This window comes from Talpa europaea (assembly GCF_964194135.1).
Source record: "Talpa europaea genome assembly, chromosome: 9".
Classification (NCBI taxonomy): Eukaryota; Metazoa; Chordata; class Mammalia; order Eulipotyphla; family Talpidae; genus Talpa; species Talpa europaea.
In genome coordinates, this window is record NC_140076.1 from 109,221,180 (window position 1) to 109,243,132 (window position 21,953).

A 21,953-nucleotide genomic window follows, 5' to 3' on the forward strand; every position below is an offset into this window, starting at 1 on the left:
GCCAAAATATGTACCTTGCACCTGAAAGATTTTACTTTCGTGTGAATTCCATAATAGAAGTTGAGTGACCTGTTGTAGAAAATTTTATAAAATAGTTTACTATTTAATTTGTAATGACTTGAAAAGAATGACTAAGAAGCAATCTGTGAATGAATGTGTCTGAAGCTTTTTTATTAATTTCAAATTTAATGTTCATTAATTTCAAATTTAATGTTTGTCCAAGTTGTTTATATAGTTCATTAAGTTTTTAACAATAGTTTCTTTTTAAATTATCCTTTCCAACTCTACTAAGTAGAATTTTCATTTGCATATATGCTAGGGAAGAGAAAAATGCAAAAGGTGGCTATAAAAGTGAAGTCTCTCCTTGGTGGATAATCTCGCCTTCAAATGTTAAGTAATGGTAATTGAAGTTTAATGGAAAAATTAACTATTGTGTCTTGGAAAGATATGGCTTTTCTTTGATACTAATTTTTTTTTTAACTTTGTAGTTTTGAATTTGTAGCTATCTGTAGCTTTTATTAAAGTATATTTATTCATCCTATATTATTCTACTTTCACCTAGTAATGTTAACTTGCCTAAGATTTTCTGATCCGCACTCTAAAATTGCAATATTAAATTCAATCGTTTGTTTCTCTCATGTGTTCTCTATAGACTGAGTTTTCTGTATTCTCAATATTTTGTAAATTTAAAAGCACTTTACAACCTATCTTTTTTTTCTTTTTTTTTTTCCCTTAGGCACTACAAGGGCCCCCAGGGATGGGGAAGTACCAGGGGTGGACTATAATTTCATTTCTGTTGAACAATTCAAAGCACTGGAAGAGAGTGGAGCGTTATTAGAAAGTGGAACGTATGATGGTATGTCCCCTGATACTGACAGCAACCCAGAAAACTCTGAACCACTGGGATTCTTTCAGAGGAAATGTGATCACTAAAATTCCATATTTTAGAAAAGCTTTTTTTTTTTGTCAGCCTTTGGGAAGATTTTCTTTTGATTAGAATATTTGTGATTTACTAATTAAGATGGGATTAAACAATAAACAGAGCAATCCCATCATGTCACAAAGTTGATTGTGGGCAATATACTGAAATCATTCACTGGTCAGTTGTATGTTTTATAATAATTCACATTCATCACATGAACGCAATAAGTATTTGTTAATTACTTTGTATCTGTGCTCAGGTATTCAAATACAGTACGCTTTTTAAAAATCTATCTTTAAAAGTCTTGACTGTCTTGGAAAAAAGAGATGGCAGGGTGGAGTGGGGGGTGCCATGAAAACAGAATAATTGATTTCCTTTTCATGCCTCTTTCCTCTACCTACTTGATTCCAGAAAGTACATATTTAAGATCAGTTTCAGTTTTTAAATGATTAGATTAGATTCTTCCCCCTTATCTAACATTCTTTTCTGGCAAGCTTGTCCACTCCCATTGCACCCTATACTTTGCATTTTCGTGTCATCACAGTGCATCACACTGCCCTTTTCACAAGCTCCGTGAAGGCAGACATCATGTCTTTTTCACTCAAGAAATCTCCTAGAATGGTGTTCAATAGATACCTACCCTTGACTTCAGCATGCCCAAATACACATTTGTATTCTATCCAAAGGAATAATTCTTAATAACTTACTTCTTTAACTACGCCTTGAGCTCAACACAGTGTAGTCACCATTTCCTTTTTTTCCACAGTTCCCATCCAGTCTGTGACCAAATCTAGTCATTTCTTCCTTTGTAGCAGCTTTCACAATGTCTCTTTTCCCTCCCACCCCTTCATTGTGCACCCTTTTGGGGGAGCTCATGTCTGGGCTATTGCAGCTCATCTTGTTTGTTCCCATATCTTCCCTCTCTCCAATTCCCCCTGCTTGTGGCTACCGTGCTCAACCTCCAGGGCAGCTCTCGTCCTGTCTCTGCCCTTTTCAGAATCTTCAGTGATTTCCTTTTGATTCCTTAGTTTGACCCAACTACCCTTCCTGGGCTTAACTCCCATTCATTCATTCACTCACTTCTTAGTTTATGTGATCATTCATTCAACAACTCTCTTATAAGTATCTACCAAACTCTGGGTGCCAAGCTCTATAAAAGTACCTGGAGAGACTGTAATGAACAATATTGAAATGATCTTCCCTTATTAGATCTGTATCTTAGTGAGGAAGCAGTCAACACACAGCATAAATGTAAACTGAGACGTTATGAAGGAAACGAAAAACAAGGGACTTAAAGAAAATAATAGAAATGTGTTATTTAGATGAGAGATGTCCAGAGAAGACGTCTCAGAGCCACTTACTTTGTGCAGTAGCCCACTCTTATTCACCTCCCTCTTCCAGGCATCCATTCCAATGTGTTTGATATGTATGTTTTTGTTTGGATGTGTTCTTGCAAATGTGTATTGTATCTTGTGTGCATGTATTTATTGCTTACATGGAGATTGTATTCTCTGTCTCATTCAGATTTTATTTTCATTTATCACTACTTTTAGATTAATGTTGCTATTCTGTATTTACATGTAATTCATGGCTTTTTAAATGCCCCAAGTACTCCACATTATGAATCTTACTGAATCCTACTGATGGGCTTTCAGATTGTCTCCAGTTTCCCACCCCCACAGATAAAACTGTAGCAAACATTTTCACATGCCTTCTTACAGACTTGTGTGAGAATGTCTATGGACTATATGCCCAAAAGCAAAAATGTTGCATTGTACATATGCTTAGATGAAGTAGTTTTGATAGCTCTGAGATCTGTGTCCCCACCAGTAGTGGATGAGAGTTTGTTACCTGTAGACAACCTATGTAGTCCATGACTCCACATCTTCATTAACAGTTGGCATTACCCAGATTTTTAATTTTTCCAGGGTGATGATTGTTGATGTGCCATCTACTTTAACTTCTCTGGTAGTCAGAGAGTTTGATCATCTTTTCATATGCCTGGTAGTTTTTGAACACCTGTGAATTCATTTGATGTATCCATTTTTTAAAAAGTGGAATCCCAACCACATTCCAGTTTGTAGACATTCCTTAGATATTTAGATGTGTATTTAGACATTAGGCCTTAACTGGATAGATGTTTTTTGCTCATTTTATCACCTAATACCTTTGTCCTGTGTTTTTTTTTTTTTTTTTTTAAAGAGGCATGTATTTTTTATTTATTTATTTGTTTGTTTGTTTGTTCGTTTACACATGCACTGGGTACAGTCAGAAGCGCGGGAGGGTGAGAGAATTCACCAGAGCCAGAGCGGGGAGCAGAGCAGGCAGAAGGACCGAAGTACACTGCTGAGGGGAGCAGCGGGCGGCAGGAGAGGTCTGCTCGCCATGTGGGACCCTCCTCCGGTGGCCGGGGAGCAGCCGGGGATCGAACTGGCGCCGCAGAGGCTGCGGGCAGCTTCGCAACCCAGCGCTCAACCGCTGCGCCACTGGGGAGGCCCCGTCCTGTGTTTCTTCATTAAACAGAAATCCTTAAGTTTTGTCTAGCAGATTCATCACTATTTTCCTTATGGTTTTGCTTAAGAAGTTCTCTCTACTCTTAGATCACAAAGATAGTCTCCTACGTTTTTTCCTGTTAAGTATAAAAACATGATAGGTGGCAAAATGGCATTCTCCATGTTACTAACTAATGTGTGCTCCATTAAGAGGAAATGCTAATTGAAATAACAATCATACACTATTTCACCGACACCATCAGGCTGACAAAAAATTTTAAGTCTGGTAATTGTGGAAAATGGAGACCCTGTATGCAGCTGGCAAAAGTATAAAATGAAGAGGCTTTGGTGGTATAATGGTGAGCAAAGCTGCCTTCCAAAGGTATAAAATGGTGCAATACTCTTAAAATGCACTATTATACAATAATTAAATGAACTGGAACCTACCTATATCAACAGGAGTATGTCAGAAATGTAATTGTATAAAAAGAAAGCTGTGAGGGGATATGAACAGAGAACTGTTTAGAAAAAAGATTTGAGGGCCTCTCTGGTGGCACAGCGGGCTGAGCACAGCGCTGTGAAGCTGTCCACAGCCTCTGCGGCTGGGGTTCAATTCCCAGCCGGCTAGGGAGATTCCCACATGGCATGGCAGACCTCTCCTGTCGCGCCTGCTGCTCCCCTCAGCTGTGTATTTTGGTCATCTGCCTGTTCTGCTCCCTGCTCTGTCTCTGGTGAATCCTCTCACCCTCCCGCGCCTCTGGCCTGTACCCCAGCTCTTGTATAAAAATAAATCTTAAAAAAAAAAAAGAAAAAAGATTTGAAAGGTTATAAAAATACTTTATGAAGATTTTATGCAAACAATAGTGTTTATAGGTGATCTATGCAGATACCCGGGTCCTGAATATACAGTGTGCAGGGCAGTGACACTTCATTTCATTCCATTCATTATTCTGACAAATTCAGGTTAACCGGAAAGAGTGAGAAGGACAGAGAAAGGAAGTTTGGGACTTGAGTATATGTGACCTTCTATATATGTGCCTCAGAGATATAGTGGGTTTGGTTCAGATCCCAGCAGTAAAGCAAATTTCACAATAAAGTGGGGCACAATTTTCTTTTGGTTTCTCAGTGGAAATAAAAGTTACATTTACACTATACTGTAGCCTGTTAACTGTACCATAGCATGATGTTTTAAAAAATGCATACTTTATTTTAAAAAAATATGTAATTGCTAGAGAATTGCTAGATTCTCTTTAGTGAGTGGTAAATTTATTTATTTATTTTTGCTAGTACAGGGTCTTGCAAAAAATACTGTATCTGAAAAGTACAATAGAACGAGGTATGTCTGTATGTGTGTCCTTAAAGAGGTACAACAGGGAAACCTAAAAGGAACCTGGCAAAAGTTATTATCTGGAGGGTGTGTAAGTGAATGAGTAAGTAAGCCCATGAGTAGGATGTTTCTAATACCATTGCCTGTAATTTTATATGTTTAAAACATTTAATAGTTGATCTATCGTAAAAGTGAAAAAGCTCTCAGAAAAGAGGAAACACAAAACCTCCAAAAACAGGATAAAAAGCTGAGAAACCTTTCTTGTTGCTAACTATAATCAAGATTCACAAACCTTGTAATTTTTTACCTCGTTGCCCCCGAAAGTCTTAAATTTTCACCACCAACTCAGAAGAATACATCTACTCATAAGCAATGCTAGCTTTCTGTTTTCATCTGAACCCCATAATTCCTTTAAATGTGGAAACTCAAAATTGATTATGAAGCCCTTAAATCTTACTAATGATTGTTACTAGCAGTCACACAGCCCTCAAGTTTTCTAATTTTCACCCTAGGAAAAATCTGGGTTTTCTGACTTAAGTTGGAAAAAGTTACTAACTCCTAGAGTTAGATAATAGTTACTAAAAATACACAGTAAAATGTGTTTCTAGTAAAACTGCCATCCTTAGAAAAAATAGACTTTACGTCTGCGGTGGGATATCCAGATTCCTTGCTGATGAAGCTGTTGGAGGTAACACAGGGGAAATCGAGACCTCGAGCCCCTTGTTCTCTGAACAAACCTCTGTCTGAAGCATTTCCATGTCCTCTGCCCCAGACAAGTGTGAACTGGCCTTTTCAGTTAATTCCTTTCTTTACCTCAGCCAGTGACAATGTCCTTCATCTGTCTTAATACGAAGCTTTGCATCCACCAGCAACACAGGGTAACTCCATTTCAAAAGTGTTTTTGGTAGCAAAGGAGAGGGTAGAGGGAAATGTAGTTGAGAAGACTTTCAGTTTGGTTTCAATTATTTTGTCTTGACTGTTTTAATGGCACTTAGCAGCCAGTCAGATTTCCAAGTAATTTCTCTTCATGCTTCCCCCCCCCCTTAAAGGATACATGACTTAAGGTTGGCTATAGTATTTGTAGATTTGCCTCAGTGTTAGTATGAAAACTGATGCTTTTCTTCATCTAGGACAAATAAACCATTATATACTCCATTAGTTTACTTTATGTGAATGAACATCTTAATTACCTCCTTAGGAACTAAGAAATTTGATTAAAAGATGTGATTTTAAAAATAAATAAAAGATCATTATTTTATTCCCTATCTATTCGTATCTTTCTTTACCATTAGCTCTATTAGCATAGTGATAGATATAAAATAAATTATTAATATAACTCAACCTTTTGGGCACTTTCCCTTTGTATTTGGCTGCCTAATGGAAACTTCATGACAAATTGAGAAGATAGTCCATTGTATTCATTTTATTCTAGAACATTTCTTTTCACTGCAAAAATTACTGATTCTTGAGATTTAACATATTAAAGTGTTTCCTGAATTATGCTTATAATGTCTATTCAATAAGTTGTCTGATAAAATAATGTAATTACAGTGCTCAGAAAATCTTAGAAATTACTTTTGCAAAAACAGCCTACATTTCCACACAGACTGGTTAGTGCATGCTTTATCCTTTGCCCCATATTTCTTCATTTACCAAAATAGTGCTTTATTTTACACATCAGAACAAAATTATTTGAGTTTATTTTATCCTCCTTTACTCCTACTTTTTTCTACCAATTACTCTTAACATGAGAGCATTGATGCATTTAAATTCATAAATTAGGTCCTAGTTAGAACCCATACAAAGCAAGCACAGAGAAGGGAGAGGTGGGAGAATATAACTTCCTGGCTTTAGTACAAATAGTATTAAAATGTTACATATGGTGGAGAGCACTGGAGAGATTAGTTCTTTCTACATTTTCTATCTGCTCTTTTCCCAATAAGTGTTGACCTCCTTTTGGCCAAGGGTAGGTATTCAAAAACTTCCATATAATATATAGCAGGGCAGAGACATACACTAGGTGATACTGGTCTCAACTCAACATTAATCCTTTCATCTACTATTTTCTTCACTTCAGGAAACTTCTATGGAACTCCCAAGCCTCCAGCAGAACCCAGTCCTTTCCAGCCAGATCCGGTTGATCAGGTCCTCTTTGATAATGAGTTTGACGCAGAATCCCAAAGAAAGCGAACCACATCTGTCAGCAAGATGGAAAGAATGGACAGCTCTCTTCCTGAAGAGGAAGAAGATGAGGACAAGGAGGCTATTAATGGCAGTGGTAATGCAGGTTTGTAAATAGACATCTTCTAGCTGATCTTCCAATTGACTTTAACATGACACTGAATTAAAGTTAAATTTTTCACAAATCATACACAGAACAAGGAATGGAATTCAAATGAGTGGTTATGTGTAGAGCAATCTATCTCTGTTGACCATTTTGTAAGCTGAAGTGAGTTGTCCCAAGTGGCAATTTTGATAAATCACCAATAAGCTATTATTAGTAATAATACAATATGCCTTTACCCTGTGGTTTAAAAGAGTTGAGATTCCTTTCTGATGCTGGAATATGGGAATCTTGTTGGTCCAAGTCCTACTTTACAGCACAGCAAAAAACAGATGTTTTATGATGTAGCCTTTAACCAAACAAAAGTCCAGAGGTTTAAAAGTATGCCAGTAAAAAATTACCTGAAAGTTTGGTGAGCAATATTTTGAGCTTCAAATCTCTGAATCACTCAAAATCTCCAAACTTACCTCTCATATTTTTCATTAATTGCAAAACCAACCAACAGAATTTTAGCAGTGCAGAGTCTTCTCCTTTTGAGTACCCCTAAATGATGTGTTGATTGCTTCAGTGATTCCTAACACTTCTAACAAGAGTACAAGTAGGAAACCACAGAATCACAGTAGAACTAACTTTGGTGGTACTTGTGTAATTCTATCCAAAACACCAGAATATTAGATTCATATGGGCTGGAATTTTTGGTTGTTACACTCCTTGTATCTCTTGCAATATAACTAGTGCCTGGTACATTGTGTGAAACAATCATTGATACCCAATAAGTTAATGAATCGATCATATTCTCAAATTTGTAGACCCTATTACCATATCCTTTTCCCAGAGTACCATCATGTTCTTCTTTGTCAGTTATTAAATTTTGCTATACATATTGCATTTATTATTGCAAAATGTTCATTGGTTATGTCCCTCTCTGGACAGTCAGTCTGGTTTTGTAGTCCATAGTTAGGCCACACAGTATGTTTGATGTTAAATGAATCACCCCAATAAATTTGGGTGTAATGACTGAAAGCAGGTCTAAAGGTTTATTTTTTAAAATATTTATTTATTTATACAAGAGCTGGGGTACACACCAGAGGTGCAGGAGGTGAGAGGATTCACCAAAGACAGGGTGGGGAGCAGAACAGGCAGATGGACCAAAAAGCACTGCTGAGGGGAGCAGTAGGTGCGATAGGAGAGGTCTGCTGCACCATGTGAGTATCTCCCTGGCAGAGGCTGTGGACAGCTTTATAGTGCTGTGCTCAACCCGCTGCGCCCCTAGAGAGACCCTTTGAAGGTTTAGATGAAGTCACATATCATTCTATTGGGGTGTTAAAGAAAATCATTATATCATAGAGCCTTTTGATGTTGATATCAGCTTTACTGTCTCACCAAATTAAGTTTGTTAACATTTTTAAATATTTAAGACTACGATTAGAAACCATGAGTCTGTCACAATGTGGGAATTTATATGGTCTTCATTTAAAGGAAAAGAATTTGTTTTGTTTTTTTTTTTTTTTGCTTCCTAATATAGAGCCTTTCAGGAGTCACTGCTATTCCACTAGAAGTAAATCAACCCATAATCTCCATAGTTAGTTTATGCTTGTCATGTAAGTCAGTTGTTATACCACATGTTACATACCCTCTGATGTTAATGTTTAAAGCCAGCTTTTCTAGCAGTGTGGGAGTGGGCAGTTTGTACACAATCTCTTGTGTACTGAAGCTATAGAATAGGACAATTCCATTGGGTTATAGATTTCTTTAGAAGAGAAAATATTCAGAATATTTTAATTCAAAATATTAAACCTTGATTTTTTTTCTGATAAATAATCACCATAGCTATTAACGTATTCAAGTTTGGAAAATGTGCTTTGTGTGTATTGCTTTTGGGGAATACAGTCTGCCCTGAAAACTCAGAAAATTGTTGAGGATGGAAGTCAGAAGAAAATAGGTAGAGGTTTATTTGTTCTCACCCATTAAGTTTATTATGTTATATCTTGCTGAAGAATTAACCTAAAAGAACACTAATTTGCCCACATGGATAATATATATTATGTAATAATGCTCAAATTTTTCCAAGAAGTGGTATTATGTAAACAGCATTTTCAAGTATTGACTATTATGCAAGCTCCTTTTTGCAGATACTATAAAACTATATTGAGGTTGTATTCAGAGTGTAGATCATATACATAGATCCCCTTGTCCCTAGGACATAGGTTCCAAGACCCCCAGTGAATTCCTGAAACCATGAAGAGCACTTTGACCAAAGTGAAGGGAATAAGCTAAAAATATCTGCAGGAAGAATATGCCAGCCAGAGGGAATTACAAATACAAATGTCCCGAGTGTGTTGGATGCAAAGTGGACAATACTTTTTCTGTGGTGGGAGCAGAATGATGTCAGGGAATAGAACAGCATCAGAACCAGTGAAGCCAGTCAGAAGATGATTGGGGAAAGAGGTGCAGAAATTCACATACTAAAATATAGGCCACCGGTAGAGTTCTGCTTTTTATTGTAAGACAGAAACCTTGATAGGGATTTAAGTACAAGATAACATGATAAAAACAGGTTTAACTTTTAAGGGGGTTTTGCAGTCATTTAAACGAGACAGTGGTTTGAACCATAAGTGGTAAGAAGTGGCCTGAAGCCAATAACATTTTCTGATGGATCAGATAAGCAATATCAGAGAGCAGAGTCAAAGATCACCTGAGGATTTTGATTTGTTTGGAACAATAGAATCACGTTTTTGAGATGAGGAAGACTGGGAAAGGGTCTTAGGAGCTCAAGTTGGCATGTTTAATTTTGAGGTGTCCTTAGAGGTCCACGTGGAACCTACCATGTTTGAAGTTGGATTTGAAAGTATATTCGGGTCTGCAGGCATATCCTGTTTGCACATCATAGCCTGCAGCTTGCATAACAGTGACACCGAATGAGATCATCAAGGGTGTAGAAAGAAGAGAATAGGTCTGAGGATTGAGCTCTGAGGAGGTACACTGACAGCTGGGTAGAGGTCAGGGACATTGAGCTAGTCAGTGAGATCTTTGATGCCTGAGGCCAGGGAAAGAGTATCAAGGATAAGAGTGATCAAGTGTCACATGCTCCTGATAACCTAGTAAGAGGGGCTCTGAGAGTTGATCACTGACTGTACTGCACATGGAGGTGACTGGTGACCTTCATAAGAACAGTTTTATTGAGGGATCGAAAGCTTTGTTGGAGTGAGTTCTAGAGTTGAACAAAAGAGCTGAAGTGCAGGTTGCAGGTATAAACTCTTTCAAGGAGGTTTGTTATAAAGAGGAGAGCGATTGGGTGATTGTTATAGGAGGAAGAGAATTGTTTTTTCTTTTTAAAAAATGGGCATAGATGTGATGTACTACATAGGGAAGATTGGTGATACGAGAGAGAATTCCTGTTGGCAAGAGAGATTGGCTATAATTTATAAATGGAGAATTAACCTCAAGTAGGAGCGCAGACAGTTCTTCCATAGTAACAGAAGGTGGAATAAAAAGGCACAGTTGCTGTGTAGATACGAAGGTCGGAATTTGTGGAGCTTCTCTTCTGCTTGCTTCTCTTTTCTCAGTACCATAGCAGACAAGGTCATGAAATGAGATTAGCGATAAGGAAGAATTAGCAGCAAATTTAAGAAGAAGAAAGATGCATTGTCTAGGAGGATGTCAGTGTGACTAGTGAAGGGAGTTGTAAGATTGTTACACATAATTTGCATACCCTCTCGAAGTTTGTGATGATAGATTAAAGGTGAACTAGTTGGTATTGCCTGCGAGGGTAAGATTTAAACAGGTTTGTGGTTTAGCCAGGCGAGTATGTTTAAGTTTGGGGCAAAGGAATCAGGAGCATTTCTTTACAAGGGAGTGATGATAGTGATTGATTGTGGAACTTAAGCTCGGGGTACATGGGGAAATAAGGAGATGGCTAAGGGGTGGGTGAGGGTGAGATGCAGTGAATGCAGTAAGTAGCAGGTTTTAGGGCAATGGATTCCAGAATTTGGTTGGACAAAGGATAGTTAGAGTGGAAATACTATAAAGAATGATATGTAATGATATCTGAAGCCTCTTTGAGATCCCAAAGCATTGCCTACAGTTTGGAATTGTTTGTTATATTATCTTTTAAGTTCTAGAAGTAAATTTTTAAGTGTATGAATTATGAACTCCCTACACAGTAATCAAACTTTGGTGTTCTTAACTACATTGTGGACTTCGGGACTATAAAAGGATTTTAATAACAACAACTTCTGTTACATTAACAGAAATCTACTGAGTGTAATTTTTTAAAAAATCACTATTACTGTAAAAACCTGAACATGGATGAGGTAGCTTGGTACAGCAGTTAAGAACATGGACCACCTTTATTCAAATCCTGGCTTTCCTGTTTCTTAGCTGTGTCACCCTAAGTTAACTAAGCCTCCCTGTGCTATAATTCTGCATCTGTGCAGTGAGAATAGTCATAATCTGGACTCATAGGGTGGAATGAGTCAAGATAAGTAAAATATGGGCCTCCCTGGTGGCGCCATGGTTGAGCGCTGGGCTGCGAAGCTGCCTGCAGCCTCTGCGGCACCTGTTCGATCCCCGGCCACCGGCGAGTGTCTCACATGGCGTGCAGACCTCTCCTGCCGCACCTGCTGCTCCCCTCAGCAGTATATTTCGTCAAGTCTGCCTGTTCTGCTCCCCGCTCTGGCTCTGGTAAATTCTCTCACCCTCCCACGCTTCTGACTGTACCCAGTGCTTGTATAAATAAATAAATAAATCTTTAAAAAAAAAAAAAAAAGATAAGTAAAATACTTGCCATAGAGCCTGGCTAATGAGAGTTCTGTAAGTGCTGCTACAGCTGTTGTTGTCAGTATTATATTGATCGGCGCATAATATCCTGAATTGATTCTCAGGTCGATTTTTGCTTCCTTCCCAGACGAGCGTTGTGCAGGATGACTGTAACTAGCAAATGAAAAAAATCTAGCATGTTTATTTGTCATCTCAACATGATAACAGAATGTGGACATAATAGACAAGGAAATTTGTGATAAATATTTGGCATTTTGTTAGACATGGAAAGGGCTGTTCGAAGGAAATCTAACTTCAGCTATTTCTCCTGCTGTTTTGTTTTGAACTGCAGAAAGCAGGGAAAGGCATTCTGAGTCATCCGACTGGATGAAGACTGTCCCGAGCTACAACCAAACAAACAGCGCCATGGACTTTAGAAATTACATGATGAGAGACGAGAATCTGGAGCCACTGCCCCAGAACTGGGAGATGGCCTACACGGACACGGGCATGGTCTACTTCATCGAGTAAGCACGTCTGTGTCAGGTGCCCCTCACAGAGTGGATCTGAACACAGCACCCCCCCCCAACCCGCCCCCGGTCATGCACAGGCTGCCCTTTCTTCGTTCTTTAAAAAGGAGTTTTCATCCAAGTTACAGTTGATGCTTAATCTGATCACTTTCCTGAATGATGTTTCATTTTTCATTTACCCTAGATAAAGGAAGAGTATATTTGACCTGGTTTTATAACAACAGAATAACAGGTTGATGACAAATAATGAAAAGTGTAAGGAAGAAAGGTTGTTTTCCTTTGCTTTTTTAAAACACTTTTTGGGAGATGGTTCAATTTAATCAACATCTCAGGAATTATGGTGTAATATCCAAGAAGGCCTTGCCAAATTCATTGTCATGAAGCTTTTCTCCTGTTCCCCTCCCCAATCCTCCACCCCATTTTTCCCTGCCTCCTCCCCGATCCTCCCAGAACCCTTGGGGAGGGGGCATATTTATTCACTAAGTTTTTTCAATGCTAGAATTTGGGTTTATTGTATCAGGTGGTGTATGTCTAGAGAAAGAAAATACACTTACCCTCAGAATAATTGGTGCAATGTAATTGCAAAAAGAAACCAATCTATTTTATGGAAAATCACTATTAGTACAAATGTAACATATCTATAGAGAGATGGAATACCACATGTATTTAATCAACCTAAAACTTTCATGATTCGCACCAGAGAATAAAATTACATAAATAATTATTGCAAGTTTCATTTTGATATATTTTTATATTCTTAGGTAGCTGTGATTTTCATCTTTAATTTACTCAAAGGTAGATTATGAATAAGTAAAGTTATATAGTATAACAAATAACAAAATATTTAGGGCTGGATGACAGTCAAAGAGCATATGACTGTAAGAGAATTAGGGCTGGGGGCCTTATATGTCTTTCTTCAGTGGGTCCCAAAATCCGCACACTTCACATAAAAGAAGCAGCTTGCTGATCCAGTGGGAATTATTCTTTAAAAGATACAGATTTGTATGTGTGTGGTGTTCTTTTTAACGTATGTAGTAAATTATTGATTCAGTTACACATTTATATAAATATGAAGGATGAGGATTATACAAACTAAGTGTAAAACCTGAAACTATAAAACTCCTGGTTCTGGGGGGGGTCGGGGAGGTGTCAGGGAATAATAGGGTGGAGGGTTGGGGAGGGGAACAGGAGAAAAGCTTCATGACAATGAATTTGGCAAGGCCTTCTTGGATATTACACCAAACGCATAGGCAACAAGAGCCAAAATAGACAAATGGAACTACATCAAACTTAAAAATTTCTTTGCAGGAAAGAGAAACAATCATCAGACTAAAAAAGCAATTTACAGAATATGAGAAAATATTTGTAAGCCGTGTAAGTCATAAGGGGTTAATATCCAGAATATAGTTGAGTATTATTTGCTGCTAAAGCTCTCTTGTTGGCTGTAGCTGGTGTATTTGAGCTGTGCTGCTGCAGCTGTTAAATTATGCATCCATAAGAAAAGAATATTAATATAGGTCTGTAGTCTTGGCTATTATGTTTTTGGTATAACCCCTGTGGGCATTTCTTTGCCTTGGGAAATACTGGGTAAAATCTTAGCAGATTGCCCATATCTGTTAATTTACCTTTAATAAAAATTTTCGATCATAGCACTCAAACTTAAGCTTTGCTCAAGTAGCCATTTTGAATTTGGTTTATTTTCATGATTTTTTTTTTCCCTAACAGTCTGCATGGTTCTAGGCTTCTTTAGAGTTCTGATCCTTTCTGTTTTGCAAAATCGACTTAACTGGCTTTAGTTTGGGTGAATTATCTGACAAAACAGGTAACAGAGTTTCTCAAAACCATCAGCCAACTAGTATCAAGCCTGGCAATGTATTAGAAGGGTCGCCTTGCTCTGTAAGTAACTCAGGAGTTTGGTAAAGCATAGAAGATGTAATTAATTCCCTGACGCCACTGGCTTCATTTCCTCAGAGTGGCAGTGTAGACACTCGTGAATTTATTTTATGTTAAAGATACCAAGGAGAGAGAATTGTTCACATTGTTATTCCTACACTTCTTTGATAATAACTTTGTTTTGTTCATTTCCAATACATTTTCTTCCACAATTTTTTCTTTCTTTAATATTCTCATTTCAGGTTGTTAAACTGTAGTGCTGTTTATTCAGTTGCAGGATAGTTTTGTTTGAGCTTTAGTATCTACTCATGGTCACTCAATCTGAAACTGATTGTGACCTATCATGAAATTTAGCAGACTGTGCTCTTGGAAAGTACCTGGCTTACGTCACCACAGGGGCGGGTATGTTAGGGGAGGGGGGAGTCTTTCACTCTACCTTTTTTCTCCTGTTAATAGTATGAGCTACACTGGCAAAAATTAAGTTGAGTTAAAGTGTAAGCATCATTTTATTCACATGTGTCAGACACTTTTACACTCTTATTTAACTCATTTCTCAGGACCCTCCTGAGGGCAGGGGTTCTGTCTGATTGTTTGTTCCTATCTATATTCCTAGCCCCTGATAAGTGGCCACACAGCACAGGTACTCATGAAATGCAACATGTTTTGATTTGGGTTTTTGTGGTTTTTTTTTTTTTTGAAGGGAGGGAGAAGGCATTGCAGCCAGCAAGCAAACACGGTTTTCAATGCAGTTGTTTTTTTATTTTTTTTAATAGCTATGCACAGCATGGGTCTATATGCACGCTTTTTGAAATATTTTTAACTGCTTAAATAAATGTCTCTTATTTTATGTTAGGCATTTTATCCCCTTTTTGAGTCTTCATTCTCAACTTAGTGCCTCTCACCTTACCTTTCCTTTAAGGAGGTTTTAAATAATAGACTGAGAACAATGGGATTATGAATCAGTGTTTTACAAACAGAGCCTATAGGAGATAAATGCTCAAACATTATATACCTTTTAGTCACTTTTAATGTTTGCTTTCGAAATACTTTCTCCTTTATTTGATGGCTTCTAATTGAACTCTTTACAGCCACAATACCAAGACCACCACCTGGTTGGATCCTCGTCTTTGTAAGAAAGCCAAAGCCCCAGAAGACTGTGAAGATGGAGGTAGAGATTCACAGACCTTTTATACATTTTATTCCCTTAATCCCTTCTTGCTCTTCTTGCTTAGACCATGAATTTTCCAAAATCCTAAACAAGCCATAATGTGCACAGGCACATGTGCCATAGGTAGATACAATAATCAGGGGACTATGGAAATCACATCGTTGCATCTAACTTTTTTAAAAGGATTTATTTATGCATGCAAGAGCTGGGGTATAAGCCAGAGGTGGGGGATGGTGAGAGGATTTACCAGAGACAGAGTGGGGAATAGGCAGATCCACTGAAATATACTGCTGAGAGGAGCAGTGGGCCAGACAGGAGAGGTCTGCTGTACCATGTGAATGAGCTCCCTGGCTGGGGATCAAACTTGTGCCACAGTGGCTGCAGATAGCTTCATATTGCTGAGACTTAACCCTTGCACCACTAGGGAGGCCCTGTTGCATTTAATTTTGAGTGATTTAGTCCATGCTAGAATAGATATGCCAGTATCTAAGGCTAATCGTTAGCCGTTTAGAACGTCAGTAGAAATTCAGTCACAGTCTCTAGTATGCCTCCCATCTAACTCCCACCACCCCATCAGAATTTGCACTTTTAGTAGGAAAAGCACTTCTTTAAAAATTATTGGATAATAGTGTTTGTTTTTCTTACATATTATAGGTTCTGTGTAATAATACAGTCTTTGCATGTAAGTGTAGAATTGAACCTAAGCTGTTTGCTATGTTTTTTTTTTTTTTTTTAAGATTTATTTATTTATTTATACAAGCACTGGGTACAGTCAGAAGCGCAGGAGGGTGAAAGAATTCACCAGATCCAGAGCAGGGAGCAGAGCAGGCAGAAGGACCGAAGTACACTGCTGAGGGGAGCAGCGGGCGGCAGGAGAGGTCTGCGCGCCATGTGGGACCCTCAGCCGGCAGCCGGGGATTGAACTGGTGCAGCAGGGGTTGCGGGCAGCTTCGCAACCCAGCGCTCAACCGCTGCGCCACCGGGGAGGCCCTGCTATGCTTTCTTGAATAAAGGATGTAAAATAGATGAATAAAATTTGGGTTCAGTTTTTTAGAATGTGGTACTTAGAAAATCTGAACAGATGAATCACTACTAAGGAAATTGACTTAGTATTCAACCACCTCCCAACAAACGAAAGTCCAGGACAAGTGGCTTCAGTGGTGAATTCTGCCAAATATTTCAAAACTTTTCCCAAAAAATAGAAAGATAAGGGAATACTTCCAAATTATTTTGCCAAGACTGACATTACCCTGATAGAAAAGGACACTGTAAGAAAAGAAATTCATAGAACACTAACCGCTAATGAAGATAGATACAAAAATTATAAACAGAATTTTGGGAATTTAAATTCAACAATACAGTATAAGGATCATACACTATGATCAAGTGAGATTTATTCTAAGGATGCAAGAATGATTCACCATCATTAGTCAATATGAGATCACATTCACAAAATGAAGGATAAGAATCATATCACCTCCACACATTTGCCAAAATTCAACATTTATGTTAACAATTCACAGCCAAGTGCATATAGAAGGAATGTGCCTCAACATAATAAAGACCTTATATAACAAACTTATAGACAACATTATACTCAGTTGTTAAAAACTGAAAGCTTTTCCTCAAAGATCAGGAACAAGCAAGGATGCCCACTTTACCACTTTCATTCAACACTGTATTAGAACTCCTAGCAAGAGAAATCAGGTAAGAAAAAGAACTAAAATGTACCCAAATTGAAAAGGAAGAAGTAAAACTGTCTATATTTGTGAATGACCTACTACTTGTAGAAACCATAAAGTCTCCACCAAAAAAAAACCTGTTAGAACTAGTAATTGAATTGAGAAAAGCTGTAGGATGCAAAAATCAATATACAGAAATCAGTTGTATTTCTATATGACTAATGAATTATCAGAAGGATAAATTGAGAAAACAATTTCATTTACAATGTATCAAAAAGAATAAAATGTCTAGGAATAGAGCTAACCAGGGAAGTGAAAGACCTTACACTGAAAATGACAAGACAATGAAAGAAATGGAAAACACAAATGGAAACTTGCTGTGTGTTCATGGATTGAAAGAATATTGTTAATATGTCCATTATCCATAGGAAATTGACAAGTTGATACTAAATACATAGATTTTCTTTGTATTATGATGGGTTCATATCCCCCCAAAAAGCATCATAACTGAGATTAGCAAAAATTTATTATACAGGCCACAAAAACCATGAACCATGAAAGAAAAAAATTGGTAAGTTAAACTTAATAAAAAGTTTAAATTTGTATTCATCAAAGGATAACACTAAAAAGTGAATAGGCAAAGTCACAGACTTTGCAGTATATATTTGAAAAAGGAATTATTTCCAGAACCTATAAAGAACTGTTACAGTTCAATAAACAGGATAACAATTTTAAAATGGGCAAGGTGGGCCTTCTTGGTGGTGCAAGGGGTTAAGTCGCCAGCACGTGAAGCTATCTGCATCCACTACAGCACAAGTTTAATCCCCACTCAGGGAGCTGACCCTTATGGCGCAGCAGACCTCTCCTGTCTCACCCCTCTCAGCAGTGTATTTCAGTGGATCCGCCTGTTCAGCTCCCCACTCTGTCTCTGGTGAATCCTCTCACCCCCTGCACCTCTGGCCTACTCCTCAGCTCTTGCATGCATAAATAAAATCTTTTTTAAAAATGGGCAAGATATTTAAATAGATATTTTACCAAAAAAAAAAAATACAAGATAGATAACAAATTTTGGTGAAGAGAGGGAGAAATGATAATCCTTGTACACTGCTGGACAGAATGTAAAATGATACATCTGCTTTAAAGAGCAGCTTGGCAGTTTCTTAAAAAGTTAAATGTTAATTTGCCATTTCACCTAACAGTTCCACTCCTGATCTAGCCAAGAGAAATGCAAACATGAGTCCATAGAAAGACTTGCCTGTAAATATTCATGCATATAGCTCTCTGTCCATCTATCCATGTTGTTATTTTATATTTTATCTTCCTCTCCATTTCTCTCATCACACACTTGGATTATTCTTGGTCCTTTTCCTCTAGTTACTCCTTCTTCAATCCACGCTTTAGGCCAATCGTCTACAGAGGGGCTGTGATCAGACAATCTACTATGTACAGGAGGGAAATGTTAGAAATTACTTTTCATCATGCTCCCATTGGGGGGGAATTATGTTTCTCTGCTATGTTATATACACAGTGGCAGCAGTGTTCTTGCTCGCCTACAAGACAGGTGTCTACATGCTCTGCCCAGACTGTCTTGCGGGAAGAATGGGCAGCTGTCAAGGGCACTGAAAATTTGCAGTATATTTGTGCCCAGCTAAGTAGGCACATAGACGATGTTACTTAGTTTTCAATCTATACACATTTGAAATGTGACTTACAAAGATCTCTGCCAAGATAATGCTAATATGCAAAGATAATACAAAGATAATAATACAAATATGCAGATAATACAAATATGCAAGCCCAACTGAATAAGAAAAAGGTAAAGCTGGTGCTTTCATATACCTCATGAGCTTTTTGAAACTACATTAAAATAAAAGTGATCAATGTTTAGTCTTCATCTCCTTTTTAAATTTCTATTTTGTGTGTGCTTTATCACATACATATTAGTAGAATGTTGCATCTATATTAATGAAGAACTATAAATATCTTAAAGGTACATGTTGAAACTTCTTACTCATAAGGCTACATGATCAAAAATCATGGACTCCGTTGCCTGTTAATCTTTCTAAAAGATAACTGCCTTCATCTCTCTCCTTTGCTCACATACCTGTAAAGGCAGAATAAAGTTCCAACTCCTTCATGGAGTGTTGAAGATTTTCTTACAATTGAACCATATTCAATATTACTTTTTCAAAGTATTTTCATGTTATAAATGGGATGGCTTTTGTCTTTTCTGCCTTTCCCACATGCCCATTTCTTCTGCCAGGAACCATCCTGGCTCATACCTGCTAAATACTTCTAAGCTCAAATCTAAAGAATAATTTCTTTCATCGCACTCTTTTAGGTCAGCGTTATTCTCTCTTCTGTGCTCAATGTGACTATATGACATCTGCTATTCTAGCAATTATATTGCCTTGTAACTAGAGAACTATGTAAGAGCTGTGATTTTATCTTATTCACCTATAGATTCCTCCAGTAGGTACTTAAATGTTTGCAAGGAGGGAGAGAGAGAAAGAAGGGAAACAAAGCAAAGAAGCTATCCCCCGGATGACTCGATCATACTTGTTGAAAGTACATTTCTAGTCTCTAGATTCTGAAAGGAGACCATAAACAATAGTCTGATCTTTATTCACCAGTTTGGAGTCAGTAGAAAAATAAGACACAAGAAACAGATGCGGTTGGAATGCCAACTGAGCAACAGTCTTTCCACACCAAGTTACAAAAGAAAAGTTCTCTTCTGAAGGACTCCACCTCTAATTTTACCCTTTGGTGACTGAATCTGACTCCCCCACTACCTTTTCAGTGGAACTGCTTTTTTAAGGTTATTAATAACTCAATTGCTGGGCCTCCCCTAGTGGCGCAGCAGTTGAGCGCTGGGCTGTGAAGCTGCCCGCAGCCTCTGCAGCGCCGGTTCAATCCCCGGCCACCAGCGAGGGTCCCACATGGCACGCAGACCTCTCCTGCCGCACCTGCTGCTCCCCTCAGCAGTGTATTTCGTCTCCCCGCTCTGGCTCTGGTGAATTCTCTCACCCTCCCGCTCTTCTGACTGTACCCGGTGCTTATATAAATAAATCAATAAATCTTTAAAAAAAAAAAACTCAATTGCTTAAGTCAGTAGACTTTTTTAGCCCTTTTCCTTAGTTCTGATAGTCTGCGGTCATTAGCATTGACCATGCTTCTATCTTCTTCAACACCATCCCCCGACTGTTTACGTTACCCATCTTCTAGGTGATGTGAATGCTGCTGTGGTTCCCCTTCTCCACCTTGTCTTCTCCACCATGTATCTAGGTAGTCACTGCACTGCTCCTGCTTTGATACATAATGTCTCCACAGTCTGTACCTGCGGGCCAGTCAGTGTACATGTACAGGCAGAAAAATATGCTGGAGAAAAGGGGTGGGGTGCGATTCCGTAATTTTTATCAGGTGGCTAGTTATCTATTCTCTGTTTCATTCTGAATGTAGAATAATAGTTTTTATTAGAATATAACAATTTGTATGGCTTGTCAGGTTCATTAGAATGGAAATTTTACTTGCCAAGTCAGTACATCACAACTGCCACTAAATGATAGGAGACTAATAAGTCTTTTGATGGATTCTAATCTGTGCTCCCTAGCATGTCATGTGTATGGGTGTATATGCACATGTCTGTGTCTCAGTATAGCAGAAAAACACTAAAAGAAATTGAAAGTGGCCATCATAGTGTACAATTGTAGGTTTTAAACAAAATTCCTTCTTGCTGGGATCCTGCATATAATCAGTAGACAAGAACCACCTGCTAGGAGCATGCCTGCCAACATAATCCTCGTGTGACTAATAAAATGATTCTTTAGAAACCTTCACTTGGAAAATGGGCAGAGTGGGAGAGAAGAGAGAATTCTTTCTCAACAGGGTCAGTTTATATTAGAAAGACCAGATTTTTTTAACTGTCAGAAATACAACTACCTTCAATTTTCCAGTTATTTTATTGGTCATTTACTTTGATTAAATAGATGATAATTCTACATAAAATATGTGTTACCATGCGTAAATGTGGATTCTATACAAAGCACTGTGGTAGGTAAATACATTTTCCTACAGGTACTCAGATCAAGTTAATGCAGGCAAAAGCAGATATATTCGTAGGTTTTAAACATTTCTAGATTGCCCCCTCAAAATGGCACAAATCCAAGGCTGCACTTTCCTTTGTGGAGAAGTGGATCAAAATGTAATAACAGAAATAACTGACAAATCTCCTGTATAATAGTGAAAATTACAAGAAGTAGCTGCTGCTTGTATTGAACTAGAGTTAAGTGGGTCTTACATCAGCTTTATCAAGCTTTTTAAATGAAATGTGCCAGCTGACTTTTTTTCTTTAATTTGGTCCTGTAATGGACTTATTCATGATTCCTGAATCAGCCAACACCCCTTCTATTCAACGGCAAGTAGAAAGGCCCTGCAAGGGTCTCATGATGGAAGATTTTTCTAGTCAGAAAGGGGGTGGGGCCAGGTTATGAGAAAATAAAATAAAAAGATTTCTGGCAAAGCCACCTTCCTTTAGGGATGATTAAGTGGGGGAGTTTGAAACTGCAGTAGCAGGTATTAAATCTGTACGGGGACCAATGACCTACTCCATTTGGGGCCTTGTTTTTTTAATTTTTCTTTCTCCCCAAACAATTTCCCTTTTGATCAGACTCTCAGTTTAACGGATTTGATAAAAATCGAAGGCCTCAGCACCCTGCTCAGCTGCCACACCCCTCAGTTCTCACAGGTCCTGTGTGTGGCGCTCACAGGTTATTAGATCACAACATGGGGTTCACATGCATTGGTCCTTCTTGCTCCTTCTCTGAGGTTCCAGTCTCAGGAAGATGTTTAGCTTAATGGTCAGTGGCTACAAAATATGCATTTAGAGCTTTCATGAGAA

The 21,953-nt window shown here is 38.1% G+C and overlaps 1 protein-coding gene across 1 annotated transcript in view; it reads left to right on the forward strand.

Moving 5' to 3' along the window:
- MAGI3 (membrane associated guanylate kinase, WW and PDZ domain containing 3) overlaps nt 1-21,953 on the forward strand; it is a gene marked incomplete at both ends in the record, with an annotated part of 195,686 nt that overhangs the window by 128,626 nt on the left and 45,107 nt on the right. The window contains 4 exons of the mRNA XM_084243996.1: nt 737-856; nt 6,819-7,028; nt 12,136-12,310; nt 15,295-15,374. Coding sequence (XP_084100122.1) covers nt 737-856; nt 6,819-7,028; nt 12,136-12,310; nt 15,295-15,374 — 585 coding nt within the window. The remainder of the gene's footprint in view (nt 1-736; nt 857-6,818; nt 7,029-12,135; nt 12,311-15,294; nt 15,375-21,953) is intronic.